Raw genomic sequence first — 12,988 nt, forward strand, 5'->3', positions numbered from 1 at the left:
TAAAGTAGACTTGGCAACTTTCTCTGGTAGATCCGATAAAACTGACGGAGCTGGAGAGCATTTTTTTTTTTATTTAGAGGTCTTGTCTGTTTTAGAGGGAGACGACTTAGAACTGGAAGCCCTCTCCAAGTCTTCGTCGAAGGAGGGTTTCAGTAATCCCTTCAGAATCAGTTTATTCTTCCTCTCTTAAAGAACGCGTGGGCTAAAGGCATGACAAAATACACACAATTCTTGGAGTTGGATAGCCCCCAAGCAATACACGCACACAGAGTGCCCATCAGTAATATCCGTTTTAGATCCACAATTACATTTTTTGAAGCCCGAAGGCTTGTGTTCTTTTATAACTTTAGACATATTGGTATGACACTGTACACAATATCAGAAGACAAACCTGACACCAACAACAGAAAAACACGGGAACTATGCCTCTAAATTAAAAGTTCGTTAGAACAACAAACACACAGGGAAGAAAGGACCTCTAACTTAAACTGCCCTGACAAACAAAACAAGGGAGGACTAGGTCCTCTAAGTTAAACGGCCCTAGCCCAAAGGGACGGGGCAACCACCGGAACAAGCATACACAGGGAAACTGTGACACCCACAACTAGAGGACTAGGTCCTCTAACTGAAACGGGCCTAGCCCATAAGAAGAGAAGGAACGCAAACGGGATACCAAGACAAAAAGCCATGAACAGGCTACACAAACAGTTTTATCAAAAAACAGAGACTAGCTATGAAAATAGCTTTTGGAGCAACAAACTACTAAAAAGTAGAAGAAATAGTTATATGTAGCCACAGCCAAGAGCGACACCATGTCTGAGTGTAATGAGCGGCAAATAAGATCTGGGGAAAGGGAGCAGTGCAGCATGGGATACCTCTTAGCCACGAGCCAATTGAAGACTTCAAGCTAGAGTATGGCCGAGTTGGAGCCGAGGTTCGGCTCTGAACCCACGGGTAAGAATGTAGGTGAGATTGGACTACATAACATCCTCTGTTCAATAAATACATCTCACTGGTAGATAAGTTATAATTAGATAGGTTGACAACAAGACTGTCCTCCGGCTGTTCATTTGGCCCCGGTCTCCCGAGAACCTCCGTTTCTGTCTCCCCCGACTGACAGAATGGGTGAAGGTTCTTTGTTGAATTGGTAGGGGTAAAAAACTCTCAATTCTCCCGGGTTTTACAGGAGCCACTCCGACTTCGTGTCAAACAGCACATCTCATTGGTCCTCTTCAAATACAATCTGGACGAATGGATGGGTAACCGTAAATTCACCCCAGGGGTTCCACCTATGTCCCTCTTGGACACGGGCATTCAGTGCTGATCATGGAAATAATGGTAGAACTTTGTTAGGCTTGTAAGGGCCCTAGGGCCATTAGCCTAGTAACTTCCTATGATTGGAGGAGAAAATTAAAGTAGGTAGGTTCCTCTCAGACAATTTCTGTTTCAGCAGAGGAACCAGGCAGGGGTGTCTTCTTTCTCCTCTGTTAGCTGCACAATACTTAGAACCATTGACAAAGAAAATAACAGATTCAAGGATATAATTGGTATGGTAGTCAAGAAAAGCTGGCTCTATTTCCAGATGATAATATTTTATACCTGATAAAACCAGAAAAGTGATTTTAGTGTTGTAGAACATTTTGAGGCAGCTTCAAATCTTTTTGGATACAAAATTAATGAAGCTAAAACAAAGGTAATAATGATAAATTATGTTCCCACACGTGAACTGGTTCAGCAATATCCAAATTTATGGAAAAATGATAAAATGAAGTACCTAAGAGTATGGATTAAAAAGGATTTTCTGGTGTGGCAGCTAAGGAAATGTGGAAAGAGATTAAACAAAAGATAATACAAAAACTGAGAAATTGGAAGCTCTATTACATGGATATGAATAGTAAGATACAGGCAGTTAAAATGTTTTATATACATGTCAGGCATATTTTATCCACCAGAGGAGAAGTTGTGGATAACAATTAGTAAAGAGCTGAAGGATTTTATCTGGGAAGGGAAAACGGCAAGACTCAAGTGGGATAACCTGAGTCTTCCAAATGAACAATGTGGTTTGGGATTACCCAATTTGAAGGGGTATTTAAGAGCTACACATTTAAGGCTCCTACACAAAGCACAAGTAGAAATCTATAATTAAAAGTGGAAAGGGGTAGTGATGAAACAGGGGGGAAGCATAAGAAAAAGTAGAGAGTGGGATTTTGGGTAAAAATCACAATTACCATACAGAATATTACATTCATAAAGTAGTAAAAAAGTAATCTAAGATACAAACCAACACAGAAATTAAGAAAGGAGATCCTGTCAATAGGGATGACTGCAATTAGGGATACAGACAATAGGCAAGAGCTGGTTGTAAGTTATTGGAGAAAACTGGCAAAAGAACTAAGGTACTGGGAACAAATAATTAGAGAGGGAAAGGTAATAAAATGGAAAGAGGGCAAGAATTTATTTGGGCTGCAGGCTAGACATTGCCTTCCCTATCAAGGATTGATATCAGAGTATGGACAAAGAGAAAGAAATAGGAGGATCCTAAGCAAAAGACCAGCACTGTTAGAGTTTTTAGTAGAATGTAGAACAGAAGGGTACAAACGTTAGTATTAGATTTAGCTTGACAGAAAGCAGGGGAAAGATGTTAGGAAGCAAAGGATGAAGACTTAAGAGACAATGACAAATGATGACGAGAAAAAAAAGCAGTATGGGTGCTAACAAGTGGAATGATGTGTGCTGAGGAATAAAAGACAAGTGAGAAGAACAGTTATGAAAATAAAAAAATACAAGCTGTTATTAGTGAGTAAGTGAACTCTGTAATGAGAAGGAAAGTAAAAATTGCAAGAAAAACCCAGCCAATATAGGGTTTTCACTGTGCGATACCTTAAATCTCCTGCAATGAAGGTCTATGGAAATGACCTCCCCTTAAGGGCATCAAGTGTTTCAACTTCAAGGCTTCTGAATGGCCATGAGTTTTTACTTTTTAAGTCTTTATTGGTACATTCAGTGTGACCTTTTTACCCTTTGGTTTCGATGGGAACTATTGCAGGCACTTTAATACTTAATGGGCATCAGCTGGGTTTAAAGCCCCATGTTTCTTAAGTACAGCCAAACAATCCACTTATGCTATGCTGATTAGGTCACTAAAAAGGATGAAACATAAATGTCCAGACCTCATAGGGTTTGGCTTTATTTGCCTAAATATCCAAGTCTAGCTAAAAATGTTGCTGGCTATGCATACCTGGTTAACAAACAAAATAAATAAACCTGGTTAAAAATAAATACTTAAAATAGTATACTTGTATAAAATGTTGCATAATAAACCAAATAATATACGTCAATAACTCACGTCACAGCAGAGTTGGCAGGCTCCTGTGAATGGATTGCTGAAAATATACAGTGGCCATCCATAAGCAGCAGCAGCAAACACCATATAATGAGTAGCATTTTCAAGCTCCATATCCAAATCTTGATTCTGCAAAGGAAATAACAGTATGAAAACTGACTACATGTAGAACAAATATATCAAAAATGAGTGTAACAGAAAACACAGAGGAAGTTCCTGATTTTAATGCATGTTTTCCCCATCACACCATACTATCATTCTCAAATGAAACTCGGCACTATCTGAATTCCAATATGCCATTTTCCAACAATCCAGAACCCATGCAGTATGCAGAAAAGTAAGACCGTGTGAGTGTATACTCCATAACAGTAGACTATCAAGGAACAGATCACTGTCTCACAGGCACTGTTTTGTTTGCTTGATAAATAAAAATACACAAGTTTCTCATCAGCGTGACTGCAATCAGTTTTTCTATGCATGTAACATCATTTGTGCAAGCCAGTGCTGGTCCTGAACTGATGCTAGCACCATTGCTGAGTGGCATACGCACTGACAAATATTATATTTGGTTCTTTTGAGCATACAGAATAACTTGTGGAAAACAAGAACAGCATTTATAGACCTGCAGTGATGCAGCAAGTATGTTACAATCATACAGAAACAATAATTATTCAGGCTACTGAAAATACTGCTCAATCTAATCCATAGTTTTAGCAGTTCTTACAGGGGTAGCCTTGAGTATACCTGTTAAACTCTACTATCTTTCTTTGGGAAGATCACTGCAACAGTAATCCTAAACTACAGAACCGCACGCAGTATCAGCAGAATTCCAGGGTGAGAGACATTTGCAGGATCTCTTATAACACTGGTGTATCAGACATGTCATTAAACAATGCAAATAGCTTGCAATGTTTTGAAATGAGAGTCTCCAAAATATCTCAAGTTAAAGCAGTTCCAAAATAAGCAGAAGTAGAAGATGTTCTGCTGGAGAGTTCCTCATAGGGCCTTCCAAAAAAGGAAGGGGGGTCAACATACCACTTTGATGCTGTTTGTTTGTTAATATACAACCTTTGTTTTCCTTTCAGAAGTAAGACACACAGTTCATCAATATTTCTCTAATGTCTACTCTTCCAAACGGAAATATAAATAACTACATCCATCCAGCATGTGTAGCAGATTCCTTTATTCCAATATTTTAGGAAAAACACTGACAGCTGGATAGACTAGGTTATCATAACAACAATCACAAACCTGGGCACAAAAGAGGGGTATGTTGGCAGAGACACCAAACCATTACAAGAAATACATAAAAGCCTCTTGCATGTTAAATTCTAAAAAATGAAAATCCTTCTACTTCCAAGATACTGCCAACAAGTCAAGGATAAAAACTTCATCCACTAAATCAGACAGTTCTTATGTTATGTACATAGTTCAAGAGGTAGTGGTAAGAAAAGAGGGTTGTAGGTGCTATCCCTAACACCAGACATCAAGCATGTGGATTCATATTCAGTCACAATAACAAAACAATATATTCATGAAAAAAGGTTCAAAACTATATTATTCTCTCCCTGTTTTTATGTATTCACAGACATTTGCACAAATGCTATTTCAGTTCCTAACAGTCTGTGTGTGTTCACAGATGTGCACATTCTTAACTACAGAATTACACTGCTCAGTTTTTAAAAGGTTCTTTATTAGCTATCAACCTTCCAGCTAGCACAACCAACCTTTCAGTACTTTTGGTGTCACTCTGAAAATCCCAGTTTTGTAAATTACTTGGGAGTACCATTTTGAATTTATCAATAACTAAAATGTCTATCGTTTTACTTCTACTGCACACTTTTGGGTCTCTCCATAAGCTTAAAATATACATTAGATCAGGCCTTTGCACTATTACCATTTCACTTGAGCCAAATGCTCAATTTCTTCAAAGCTTCAGAAGATACATCTGTTCTAACTAGTAGTTCTTGCTTTATTTTCTAAATATGGTCAATAGTTTGCATGTCTATATATGCTTTAATCACTTCTGCTGTAAACTGAAAAGAGCAAGATTAGCCATGCCATACTAAACCCAAATTCTCTTAGGTGGTATACTTCTCAAAGCCAATGAGGTAGGCTTCGCCTTCATCCTTGATCAATGTTTTTAATAGTTAGGGAGTGTCAAAAGTGTCTAAAAGAGAGGGTGTCAGATGCACCTGCTCCTGCAGACCACTTAAATGGCTATTAGGAGCCTCATTCCTTTGCTGAAGAGCCTCACCCTTCATCTGAAAAGCCATGACATATCAACTCCTGTTTGTGCTTGTCTGCTCCAGAGTCTCTACCAATTTTTCCATTTTGGAAAGTGTAACAGCTCAGCCAAACAAATTAATAAAAGGAGTTTGGCAGTATTCTTTCTCTTTTTGTGTGGAGTGAACACTGAACATAGAAATAGCTCTCTCTCTCTACAGGTAGGGTAATTAACTCAAAATTGTCTTTCTCCTTGCAGCAGACCACTGATCCACTGAGTATACTGGGCTCTTCTCAATTCCCAATAGGGAAGGCAGTCTCTAGCCTGCAGAAGTGTCTTAATGGCCTCTTCCCATTCTTCTACCTTTTCCCTTGCAGTTATTTGCTCCCAATACCTTGGTTCCTTTGCCAGTTTTCTCCAGTAAATTCCAGCCTCTCTTGCATATTCTCTGTACTCCTAACTGCAGCCATCTCTACTGGCAGAATCCCCTTTCTCCATTCTCACATTGGCTTACTTCTTATAATACTTTCTGCTACTTTATGAATACAATATTCTATTGCTGTTGTTATTCTCCTTAAAGATCTGCATCCAAAATCCTAGTCTCCTCGTTTCTTGAATTTCTTCCCTGATTCATCATCACCCCACTCCACTTTGAATAATCATTTTCTGCTTGTGTTATGTATATGATCATTAACTGTATAGCTCTACAGTATCCTTTTAAATCAGGTAATCCTAAACCACCTTGTTCAATTGGAAGGATCAACTTATCCAACTTGACCCTTGCTATCTTCCCCTCCCATATAAACTCCCTCAACCCTTAATTAATTACAATCCACAACGTCTCTTCTGATTGCTACAAATATGCCTGAACAGTGTATACCCCTAAAGGGACTAAAAACATTTTTACTGCTTGCATCTTCCTATCCATATCCATAAACAAGAGCTTCTAGTTTCTCAGTTTTTGTATTATCTTTTGTTTAGTTTCTTCCAACATGTCCTTAGCTGTCACAGCAGAATCCTTTTTAACCCATACTCCTAAATACTTAATTTTTATTGTGTCCCATAAATATGAGTATTGCTGAACCAATTCTTGTGTGGGTACACAGTTTACAGCTATAGCCTTTGTTTTGTCTACATTAATTCTATATCCCGGAAAAATTTGACAACGTCTTAAAATGTTCCACAGCACTGAGATGTCCTTTTCTGGTTTTATCAGGTGCAAAATACTACTGTCTGCAAATAAAACCAACTTTTCTTCATTACCATACCAATTATATCCCTGAATTTCTGAAACCCTTACCTTCTTTGCCAGTATAACTCTGAACATAACACAAATAACAAAGGGGAAGGAGGACACCCCTGTCTGGTTCCTCTGTTCAGGCAGAACTTATCAGAGACGACCCCCCCCCAATTTAATGTTTGCCTCCGATCCCTCATATATCCTCTTAAACTTATTATTGTATAAGGTAATGCAAATCCCACCTTACTCTGTTGAATGCTTTCTCTCCATCAAGATCCACCAACAGTGGTTATTTTCTTACACTCTGTTTCCTTCTGGATCATCATTGTTCTATTAATGTTGTTAAATGTTTGCCTCCCCTCCACACAACCACAATGATTCACCTTTATAAAATCTGGCAACACCTTTGTCATTCTTTTAGCTATTATAGACATAAGTACTTTATAATCATGGTTTAAAATTGAAATGGGCCTATATGAAGCTGGATCTGATGGGTCTTTAACATCTTTAGGTATTACAGCCACCACAGCTTTCTTCCAGGATGTTGGTGCTTCCTCAATTTTTAAAATACTGTTAAACAAATACTTTCAGATCTTTATCACTTTCTAACATTTTAGCTTTCAAACTTCCACAAGAACACCATTTATTCCTGGAGACGTTACTGCAGAACGATTATATGTCACCAATTTTGTCCCATCTCCTCCTATCTTAACTGTTAATTGTTCAGCCTCACTTAAGTCTTCCATAAACATTTCCATTTTTATTATTTCTTGATTTCCAAATTCCTCTACTTCATACAAATTTTCAAAAAAATACCAAAATATCTGCAATACCTCTACAATTTGGCAACAACTCTCTCTACTTTCTGTTGCCTAAGTCATTGTGCAAATATTTTTTGTGCTCTGGAGTTACTTTCAAAAAACAGTTGCTTAACAGAAATATTTCTAAACTCATGCGTATTATCCAGATACTCCTTTATTTTCTCTTTAGCATTCTGCAGTTGCTCCTCTTCTTGTTCTGTGAGATTCTACTTATGCTGCAATACTTTAACCTTTGTCAGACCCTGCAAATAATTCTTGTTAGCTATCAACCATATATTTTTCTTTTATTTCGACCCTATTTTAATCTCCAATTTCAATTTATCCCACTCATAGCTAAAATTTCTATCTTTCTAACAATTCTCGAATAATTTCCACTACCCATTCCTTAAATTCCTCTCTTTTTAACAGGTAGGTAGGGAAGTGCAAGTGTCTCATTTTTACCTCATTACTCTGCATTTTTTATTGGTTGTTATTGGTGCATGATTCATAGGTTGGTACTAGGCTATCAGCCCTAGGGCCTATACAAGCCTAGCCATAACAATTCCCTGGCTATTTCTTCCCACATTATTTACTTTCCTGGACCCCTGTCCAGCAGGGCGACTGACGTGATCCCTGGGGTGAATTTCCTTTCTCCCATCCAATCGTCAAGGTTCCTCTTGAAGAGGTCCAAAGAGGCACTCTGCTTTACATGTATGGGCAATCTATTCCAGAGTCTGGGGAGTCTCTGGGTCAGGAACCTATCCCTCCAGCATGTTTTGTTTATTGTGATGACAAGGTTTAGATCCCTGGACCGTGTAGCTCTGAGGGATTGGGATTTCTTTAAGTGTAGCATGTCCAACAGCTCTGGGTTTGACATGGCCTTGTATGTTAAGCAGAGATCGCCTCTGAGTAGACGATATGCGACCGAGTATAGCTGGAGTTTTTTAAGGCGGTCAGCGTACGGCATCTGCTTTAGGCCTGTGATTCTTTTAGTGAGGTATTTCTGAGGCCTTTCCAGTTGTTGCAGATGTCTTGAGAGGTACATACCAAATGGGGCGTTGTATTCTATAATGGGTCTAATAAGGGATAAGTACAGTGGGACATTGACCTCCTTTTTTCTGGATGAAAAGCCCTTCATGATGAGGTGTGCCACATAGAAGGATTTCCTGACTGTTGTGGTGATGTGGTTATCGAAGGTGAGACCACTGTCCACCTGTGTCCCTAAGTCTCTTATCACACTTTCTGTGTTTAGTGTACTGCCACCTATATGGTAATTCATGGATACATGTTTTTTCCCAAAGGGGATAACAATACATTTCTTGGCATTGAGCTTGAGCCCATGGCTCTGGCACCAAGCATCTGTTTCTGTAAGGCCCTTTTGTAGAGTATCCACATCATTTGGGGGTTCAATAATGGCTCCCAGTTTGCAGTTATCTGCAAACTTTGTTAGCCAGAGTCCCTTAGTGTTGACCTGTACTTCAGAGAAGTAGATGCCAAACAAGAGCGGCCCCAGGACTGAACCCTGAGGTACTCCACTTGTCACTTGTCTGGAGCTGGATTTGGAGTCGGCTACTTTTACATTGTGGGTTCTATCAGTAAGCCATTTAGCAACCCATTGGGTGACATAGGGATTAATGCCCAACTTAGTAAGTTTATCTATGATTCCAGAGTGGGGGATGGTGTCAAAGGCCTTGGCAAGGTCTAGATAGGCTGTGTGGACCACCTTACCCTTGTCCATGTCTCTGGAGACTGATTCAAAGAAGTCAATCAGGTTCAGGAGACAAGATCGGCCCTTCACAAACCCAAACTGGGTGGGGTCCAGTGTTTGAAGGTTGCCAATGTCTTTGTTTATAAGTTCCATGATAATACGCTCCATGGCCTTGCAGATAAGGCTTGTCAGACTGATGGGACGGTAGTTTCCGGGATCCAAGGTGGATCCCCCCTTGTGGATTGGGATAACTGTAGCTCTGCGCCACTCAGTGGGCATGAAACCTGAGGTGAGGCTATGATTAAACATGACACTTAGGTGAGGTGCCAGTTCATATTGTAGTTCATGTAGTACACAGCCCGGGATGTCATCTGGTCCCATGGATGCTGTATTCTTGGCTTTAGAGAGTGCGTTTTGTATCTGTGTGGCCGTTATTACTGGAATTTGGCAATCTTCCGGTATTGAGATGGGCCATTTAGGGGGTGAGAGGGGTGAAGTTGGCACTGAATCGATCTGCCAGGATATTGGCAATATCCTTCGGATCAGTATATTTAATGCCATTCTGTTTTAGCTCAGAGCAGATCTGAGCATTGCCATTTAGATTCTTGACATAGTTATAGAATGCTTTGTGGTTGTCTTTGGAATCTTTGGCAATTTTATTTTCGTAACTAGCTTTGGAGGATTTTATGAGGCATCTCAGTTTCTTACTGAGGCTAGTAAGGGAGTTTTTTGCATCCTGGGATTTTCCTCTTTTCTGCAAAAGTTTCTTCCTTTTGTTGTAAAGTTTGTTTATGGCAGGGGACCACCAGATTGGCTTCCTTTTTTTGGATGAGAGCATTTTGGTTCTATTTGGGATGGCACGATTCATGCATGAGTGGATGTGCTCGTACAGTGCCTTAGTGTAGGATTCAGCAGTTGAACTTTCAGTTCCCGTCTGCATGGGTGTCATGAGGTTTGTCACTTCTGACTTGAGTAGCATGAAGTTGGCTTTGGAGAAGTTTTTTATGGTGGTTTCTTTACTGGGGGGTGGGGTGGGATGTGGATGTTATGGGTGATTAGCTTATGGTCAGACCTGACTAACGAGGGGGTGACCATAGGTATGGAGCATTGATTTCCCATGTTGGTAATGACCAGGTCTAGGATATTGGAGCCCCTGGAGGGACTATGGATTAGTTGATCCAGGGGGTTTGAAATTATGAATTCCAAGAACAGTTGTGCAAAGGTGTTGGGACATGAGTAGTTTTCCCAGTTAATGGCAGGGTAGTTAAAATCACCCAGTATTAGGGTGTTTGGTTCTATCTTAATATTTTCCAGTATGTTTAGAAAGGTGTAGTGAGAATCCTGGGGTATGGTGGGGGATCTGTAGCAAGCTACCATTTGGATTGCAGTCTTACCTAGTGTTAGTTGCACTTGGAGAATTTCAGACACATTGTGTTGGCCAACTAGCCTGGTGGTGTGAATATCCTTGGTGAATATTGACACTCCTCCACCTTTAGTGTTTCGGTCCTGGTTTGGTGGCCGAAAAGTGTGGTAAGAGTTGTAGCCTGGTATTGCAGGGGTGCTCTCTGCAGCCTTGAACCAGGTCTCAGTTACTGCACAGATATCGATGTTCTCCATTTTTAGGAGTGCCTCGAGAGAGTGCATTTTGAGGTTTAGACTTCTAGCATTGAGTAGCATTACCTTCAGATTTTGCATGCTTCTACCTGTTACGGTGGCGGTTTTGTCCTTTGATGTTTGCCTAAAAAAGGCACTATAGGGGTGGCAAGAGCCTTAGCCAGTAACCTGAATCCCAGAGGCGACAGGTGCAGACCATCTCTGGCAAAGCATCGTGGTCTGTCAATCATGTCATCCCAGGCAGACAGATACTGGATCCCCTTTGAATGACACCATAAGCTTAGCCAATTGTTGAAGTCAATCATTTTATCCTTATATTGTGGTATCATTCTGGGCGAAAGCAGGATGCTACTCAGGGCTAGGGTCATACCTGCCTGGGCCACATGATCCGAGAGCTCTTCCATGTCTCTTTTCATGTAGTCCAGGGAGGTATGTCTCAAGTCATTCACTCCAACATGGACAATGACAGAGTCATATTTGTACTTGTTGTGGAGTGACTTGAGTGCATGCGTTATGTGGCGGATCCTGGCACCCGACAGGCGGCTGATTATAATTTTCTCCTTATTCAACCTGGTGAGAGGGACATCAGTGTGCCGGACTATAGAGTCAAATATGACTAAAGTGTTAGGTACATTGTCTTGCCTTAGGGGCTGTTGCTGGGTGGCACACTGGTGTTGTGAACTAGGTGACACATTGGTTGTGACTGGTGTTTGTTTGCGTTTCAGCTTCAGAGGTTACAGTTAAGGGCCTCTGCATATGTGGATTTAGTGTTGCTATATGGGGGTTATTGAATTTGTGTCAAAGCTTTCAATTAAATGCATATGTTCCTATGAAATATAATTTCTAGTCAGTATAGCCCAGTTATTGTACCTTGAGGAATGATATGTAAGTTCTCTTAGACTTCCTACTGCTGAATTCACATCTTCCATGACAAATATCTTCATAAATTTCTTCAGAAATCCACACTTTTTCACTATATATTTCCCTTCTAGGTCCCGCAGACACACTCACACTGTTGTAAATCAAGTTCCAGTCCCCAACTATATATAATATTTCCTGCTGAAAACTAAATTATTTCTCCCAAAATGTTCTTAAGCTCCATAACAGCAGTATGGGTGGAACATAAATGCATGCCAGTGTAAACCTCCTCCCTTGCCAGCAGCCTGTTACTACGACAACTTTTCCATTACTATCTTTTCTTCCTCTTCTATCACTACTGGAGCTCCTCTAGCAATGAGTACAAGTATTCTCCTTTCCCTTTGTCCCTGACATTCTGCTGAATATCCATACTGAAATTCTTCCTTTATCAAAGTCACATGCTCATTTCTTTCCAAATGTGTCTCCTGTAGCACTGATATTTGCAGTCTGGTTTTTTTAACATAATTCAAAACTCTTACTTTTTGTCTGTACCTGTGAGAACAGTCACATTCCAAAATAATACGTTCAGTGTAGCAGTTGTGATAAAAAGTTATTATTCCCAACTATTATATATAACAGCTTTTTAAATGTCTATTTTCAGCTTATGTATTACATGCACCCACTAATGTTTGGCAGGTTGACCTCTTCTACAGTTGTTTTTTGTCATCTCCATTTGAACCTATGTCACATTTTATAAGACCTTTTGCTCTAATTAAAACTCTCAAACGAACAAAAAACACCCCTAAAACACCTCATAGCCTACTAACTTAAAAGAAACACACAAAAATACTTACATCTCCAAATAATGAAGTTTAACCTTCCTGATGGAATAACTGCCCCAAATCAACAGTTGCACACAGGCCTAACTTTAGCTAACAGTAAAGTTATCCATGCTCTCCTTCTTGTTCTGTGGGATTCCCCTTATGTTCATGTTACAGACTGTGCTCCAACTTACACTAATCGCTGTTTGTTCTTGTCTAATCTTCATTCTCCTTGCAGATGTGAAAAACAACATGTGCTTTCAGAAAACATTAACCTTTAGCTTTAAAAAAGTGTTCTGGCTTTTACTGCTTAATCCTATAGTCAGCCTGTCTCCACAGAAGCACAAGTACCAACTGCACAGAGGTGCAAACCTCTC

General features: G+C 39.9%; 1 protein-coding gene across 1 annotated transcript in view; it reads right to left on the minus strand.

The window, feature by feature from the left end:
* DAGLB (diacylglycerol lipase beta) overlaps positions 1 to 12,988 on the minus strand; it is a gene marked incomplete in the record, with an annotated part of 1,624,905 nt that overhangs the window by 1,011,448 nt on the left and 600,469 nt on the right. Inside the window, 1 exon segment of the mRNA XM_044078626.1 lies at positions 3,347 to 3,472. Coding sequence (XP_043934561.1) covers positions 3,347 to 3,472 — 126 coding nt within the window.

Source organism: Protopterus annectens, chromosome 1.part1 (assembly GCF_019279795.1).
Source record: "Protopterus annectens isolate FY-2018-M chromosome 1.part1, PAN1.0, whole genome shotgun sequence".
NCBI lineage: Eukaryota > Metazoa > Chordata > Ceratodontiformes > Protopteridae > Protopterus > Protopterus annectens.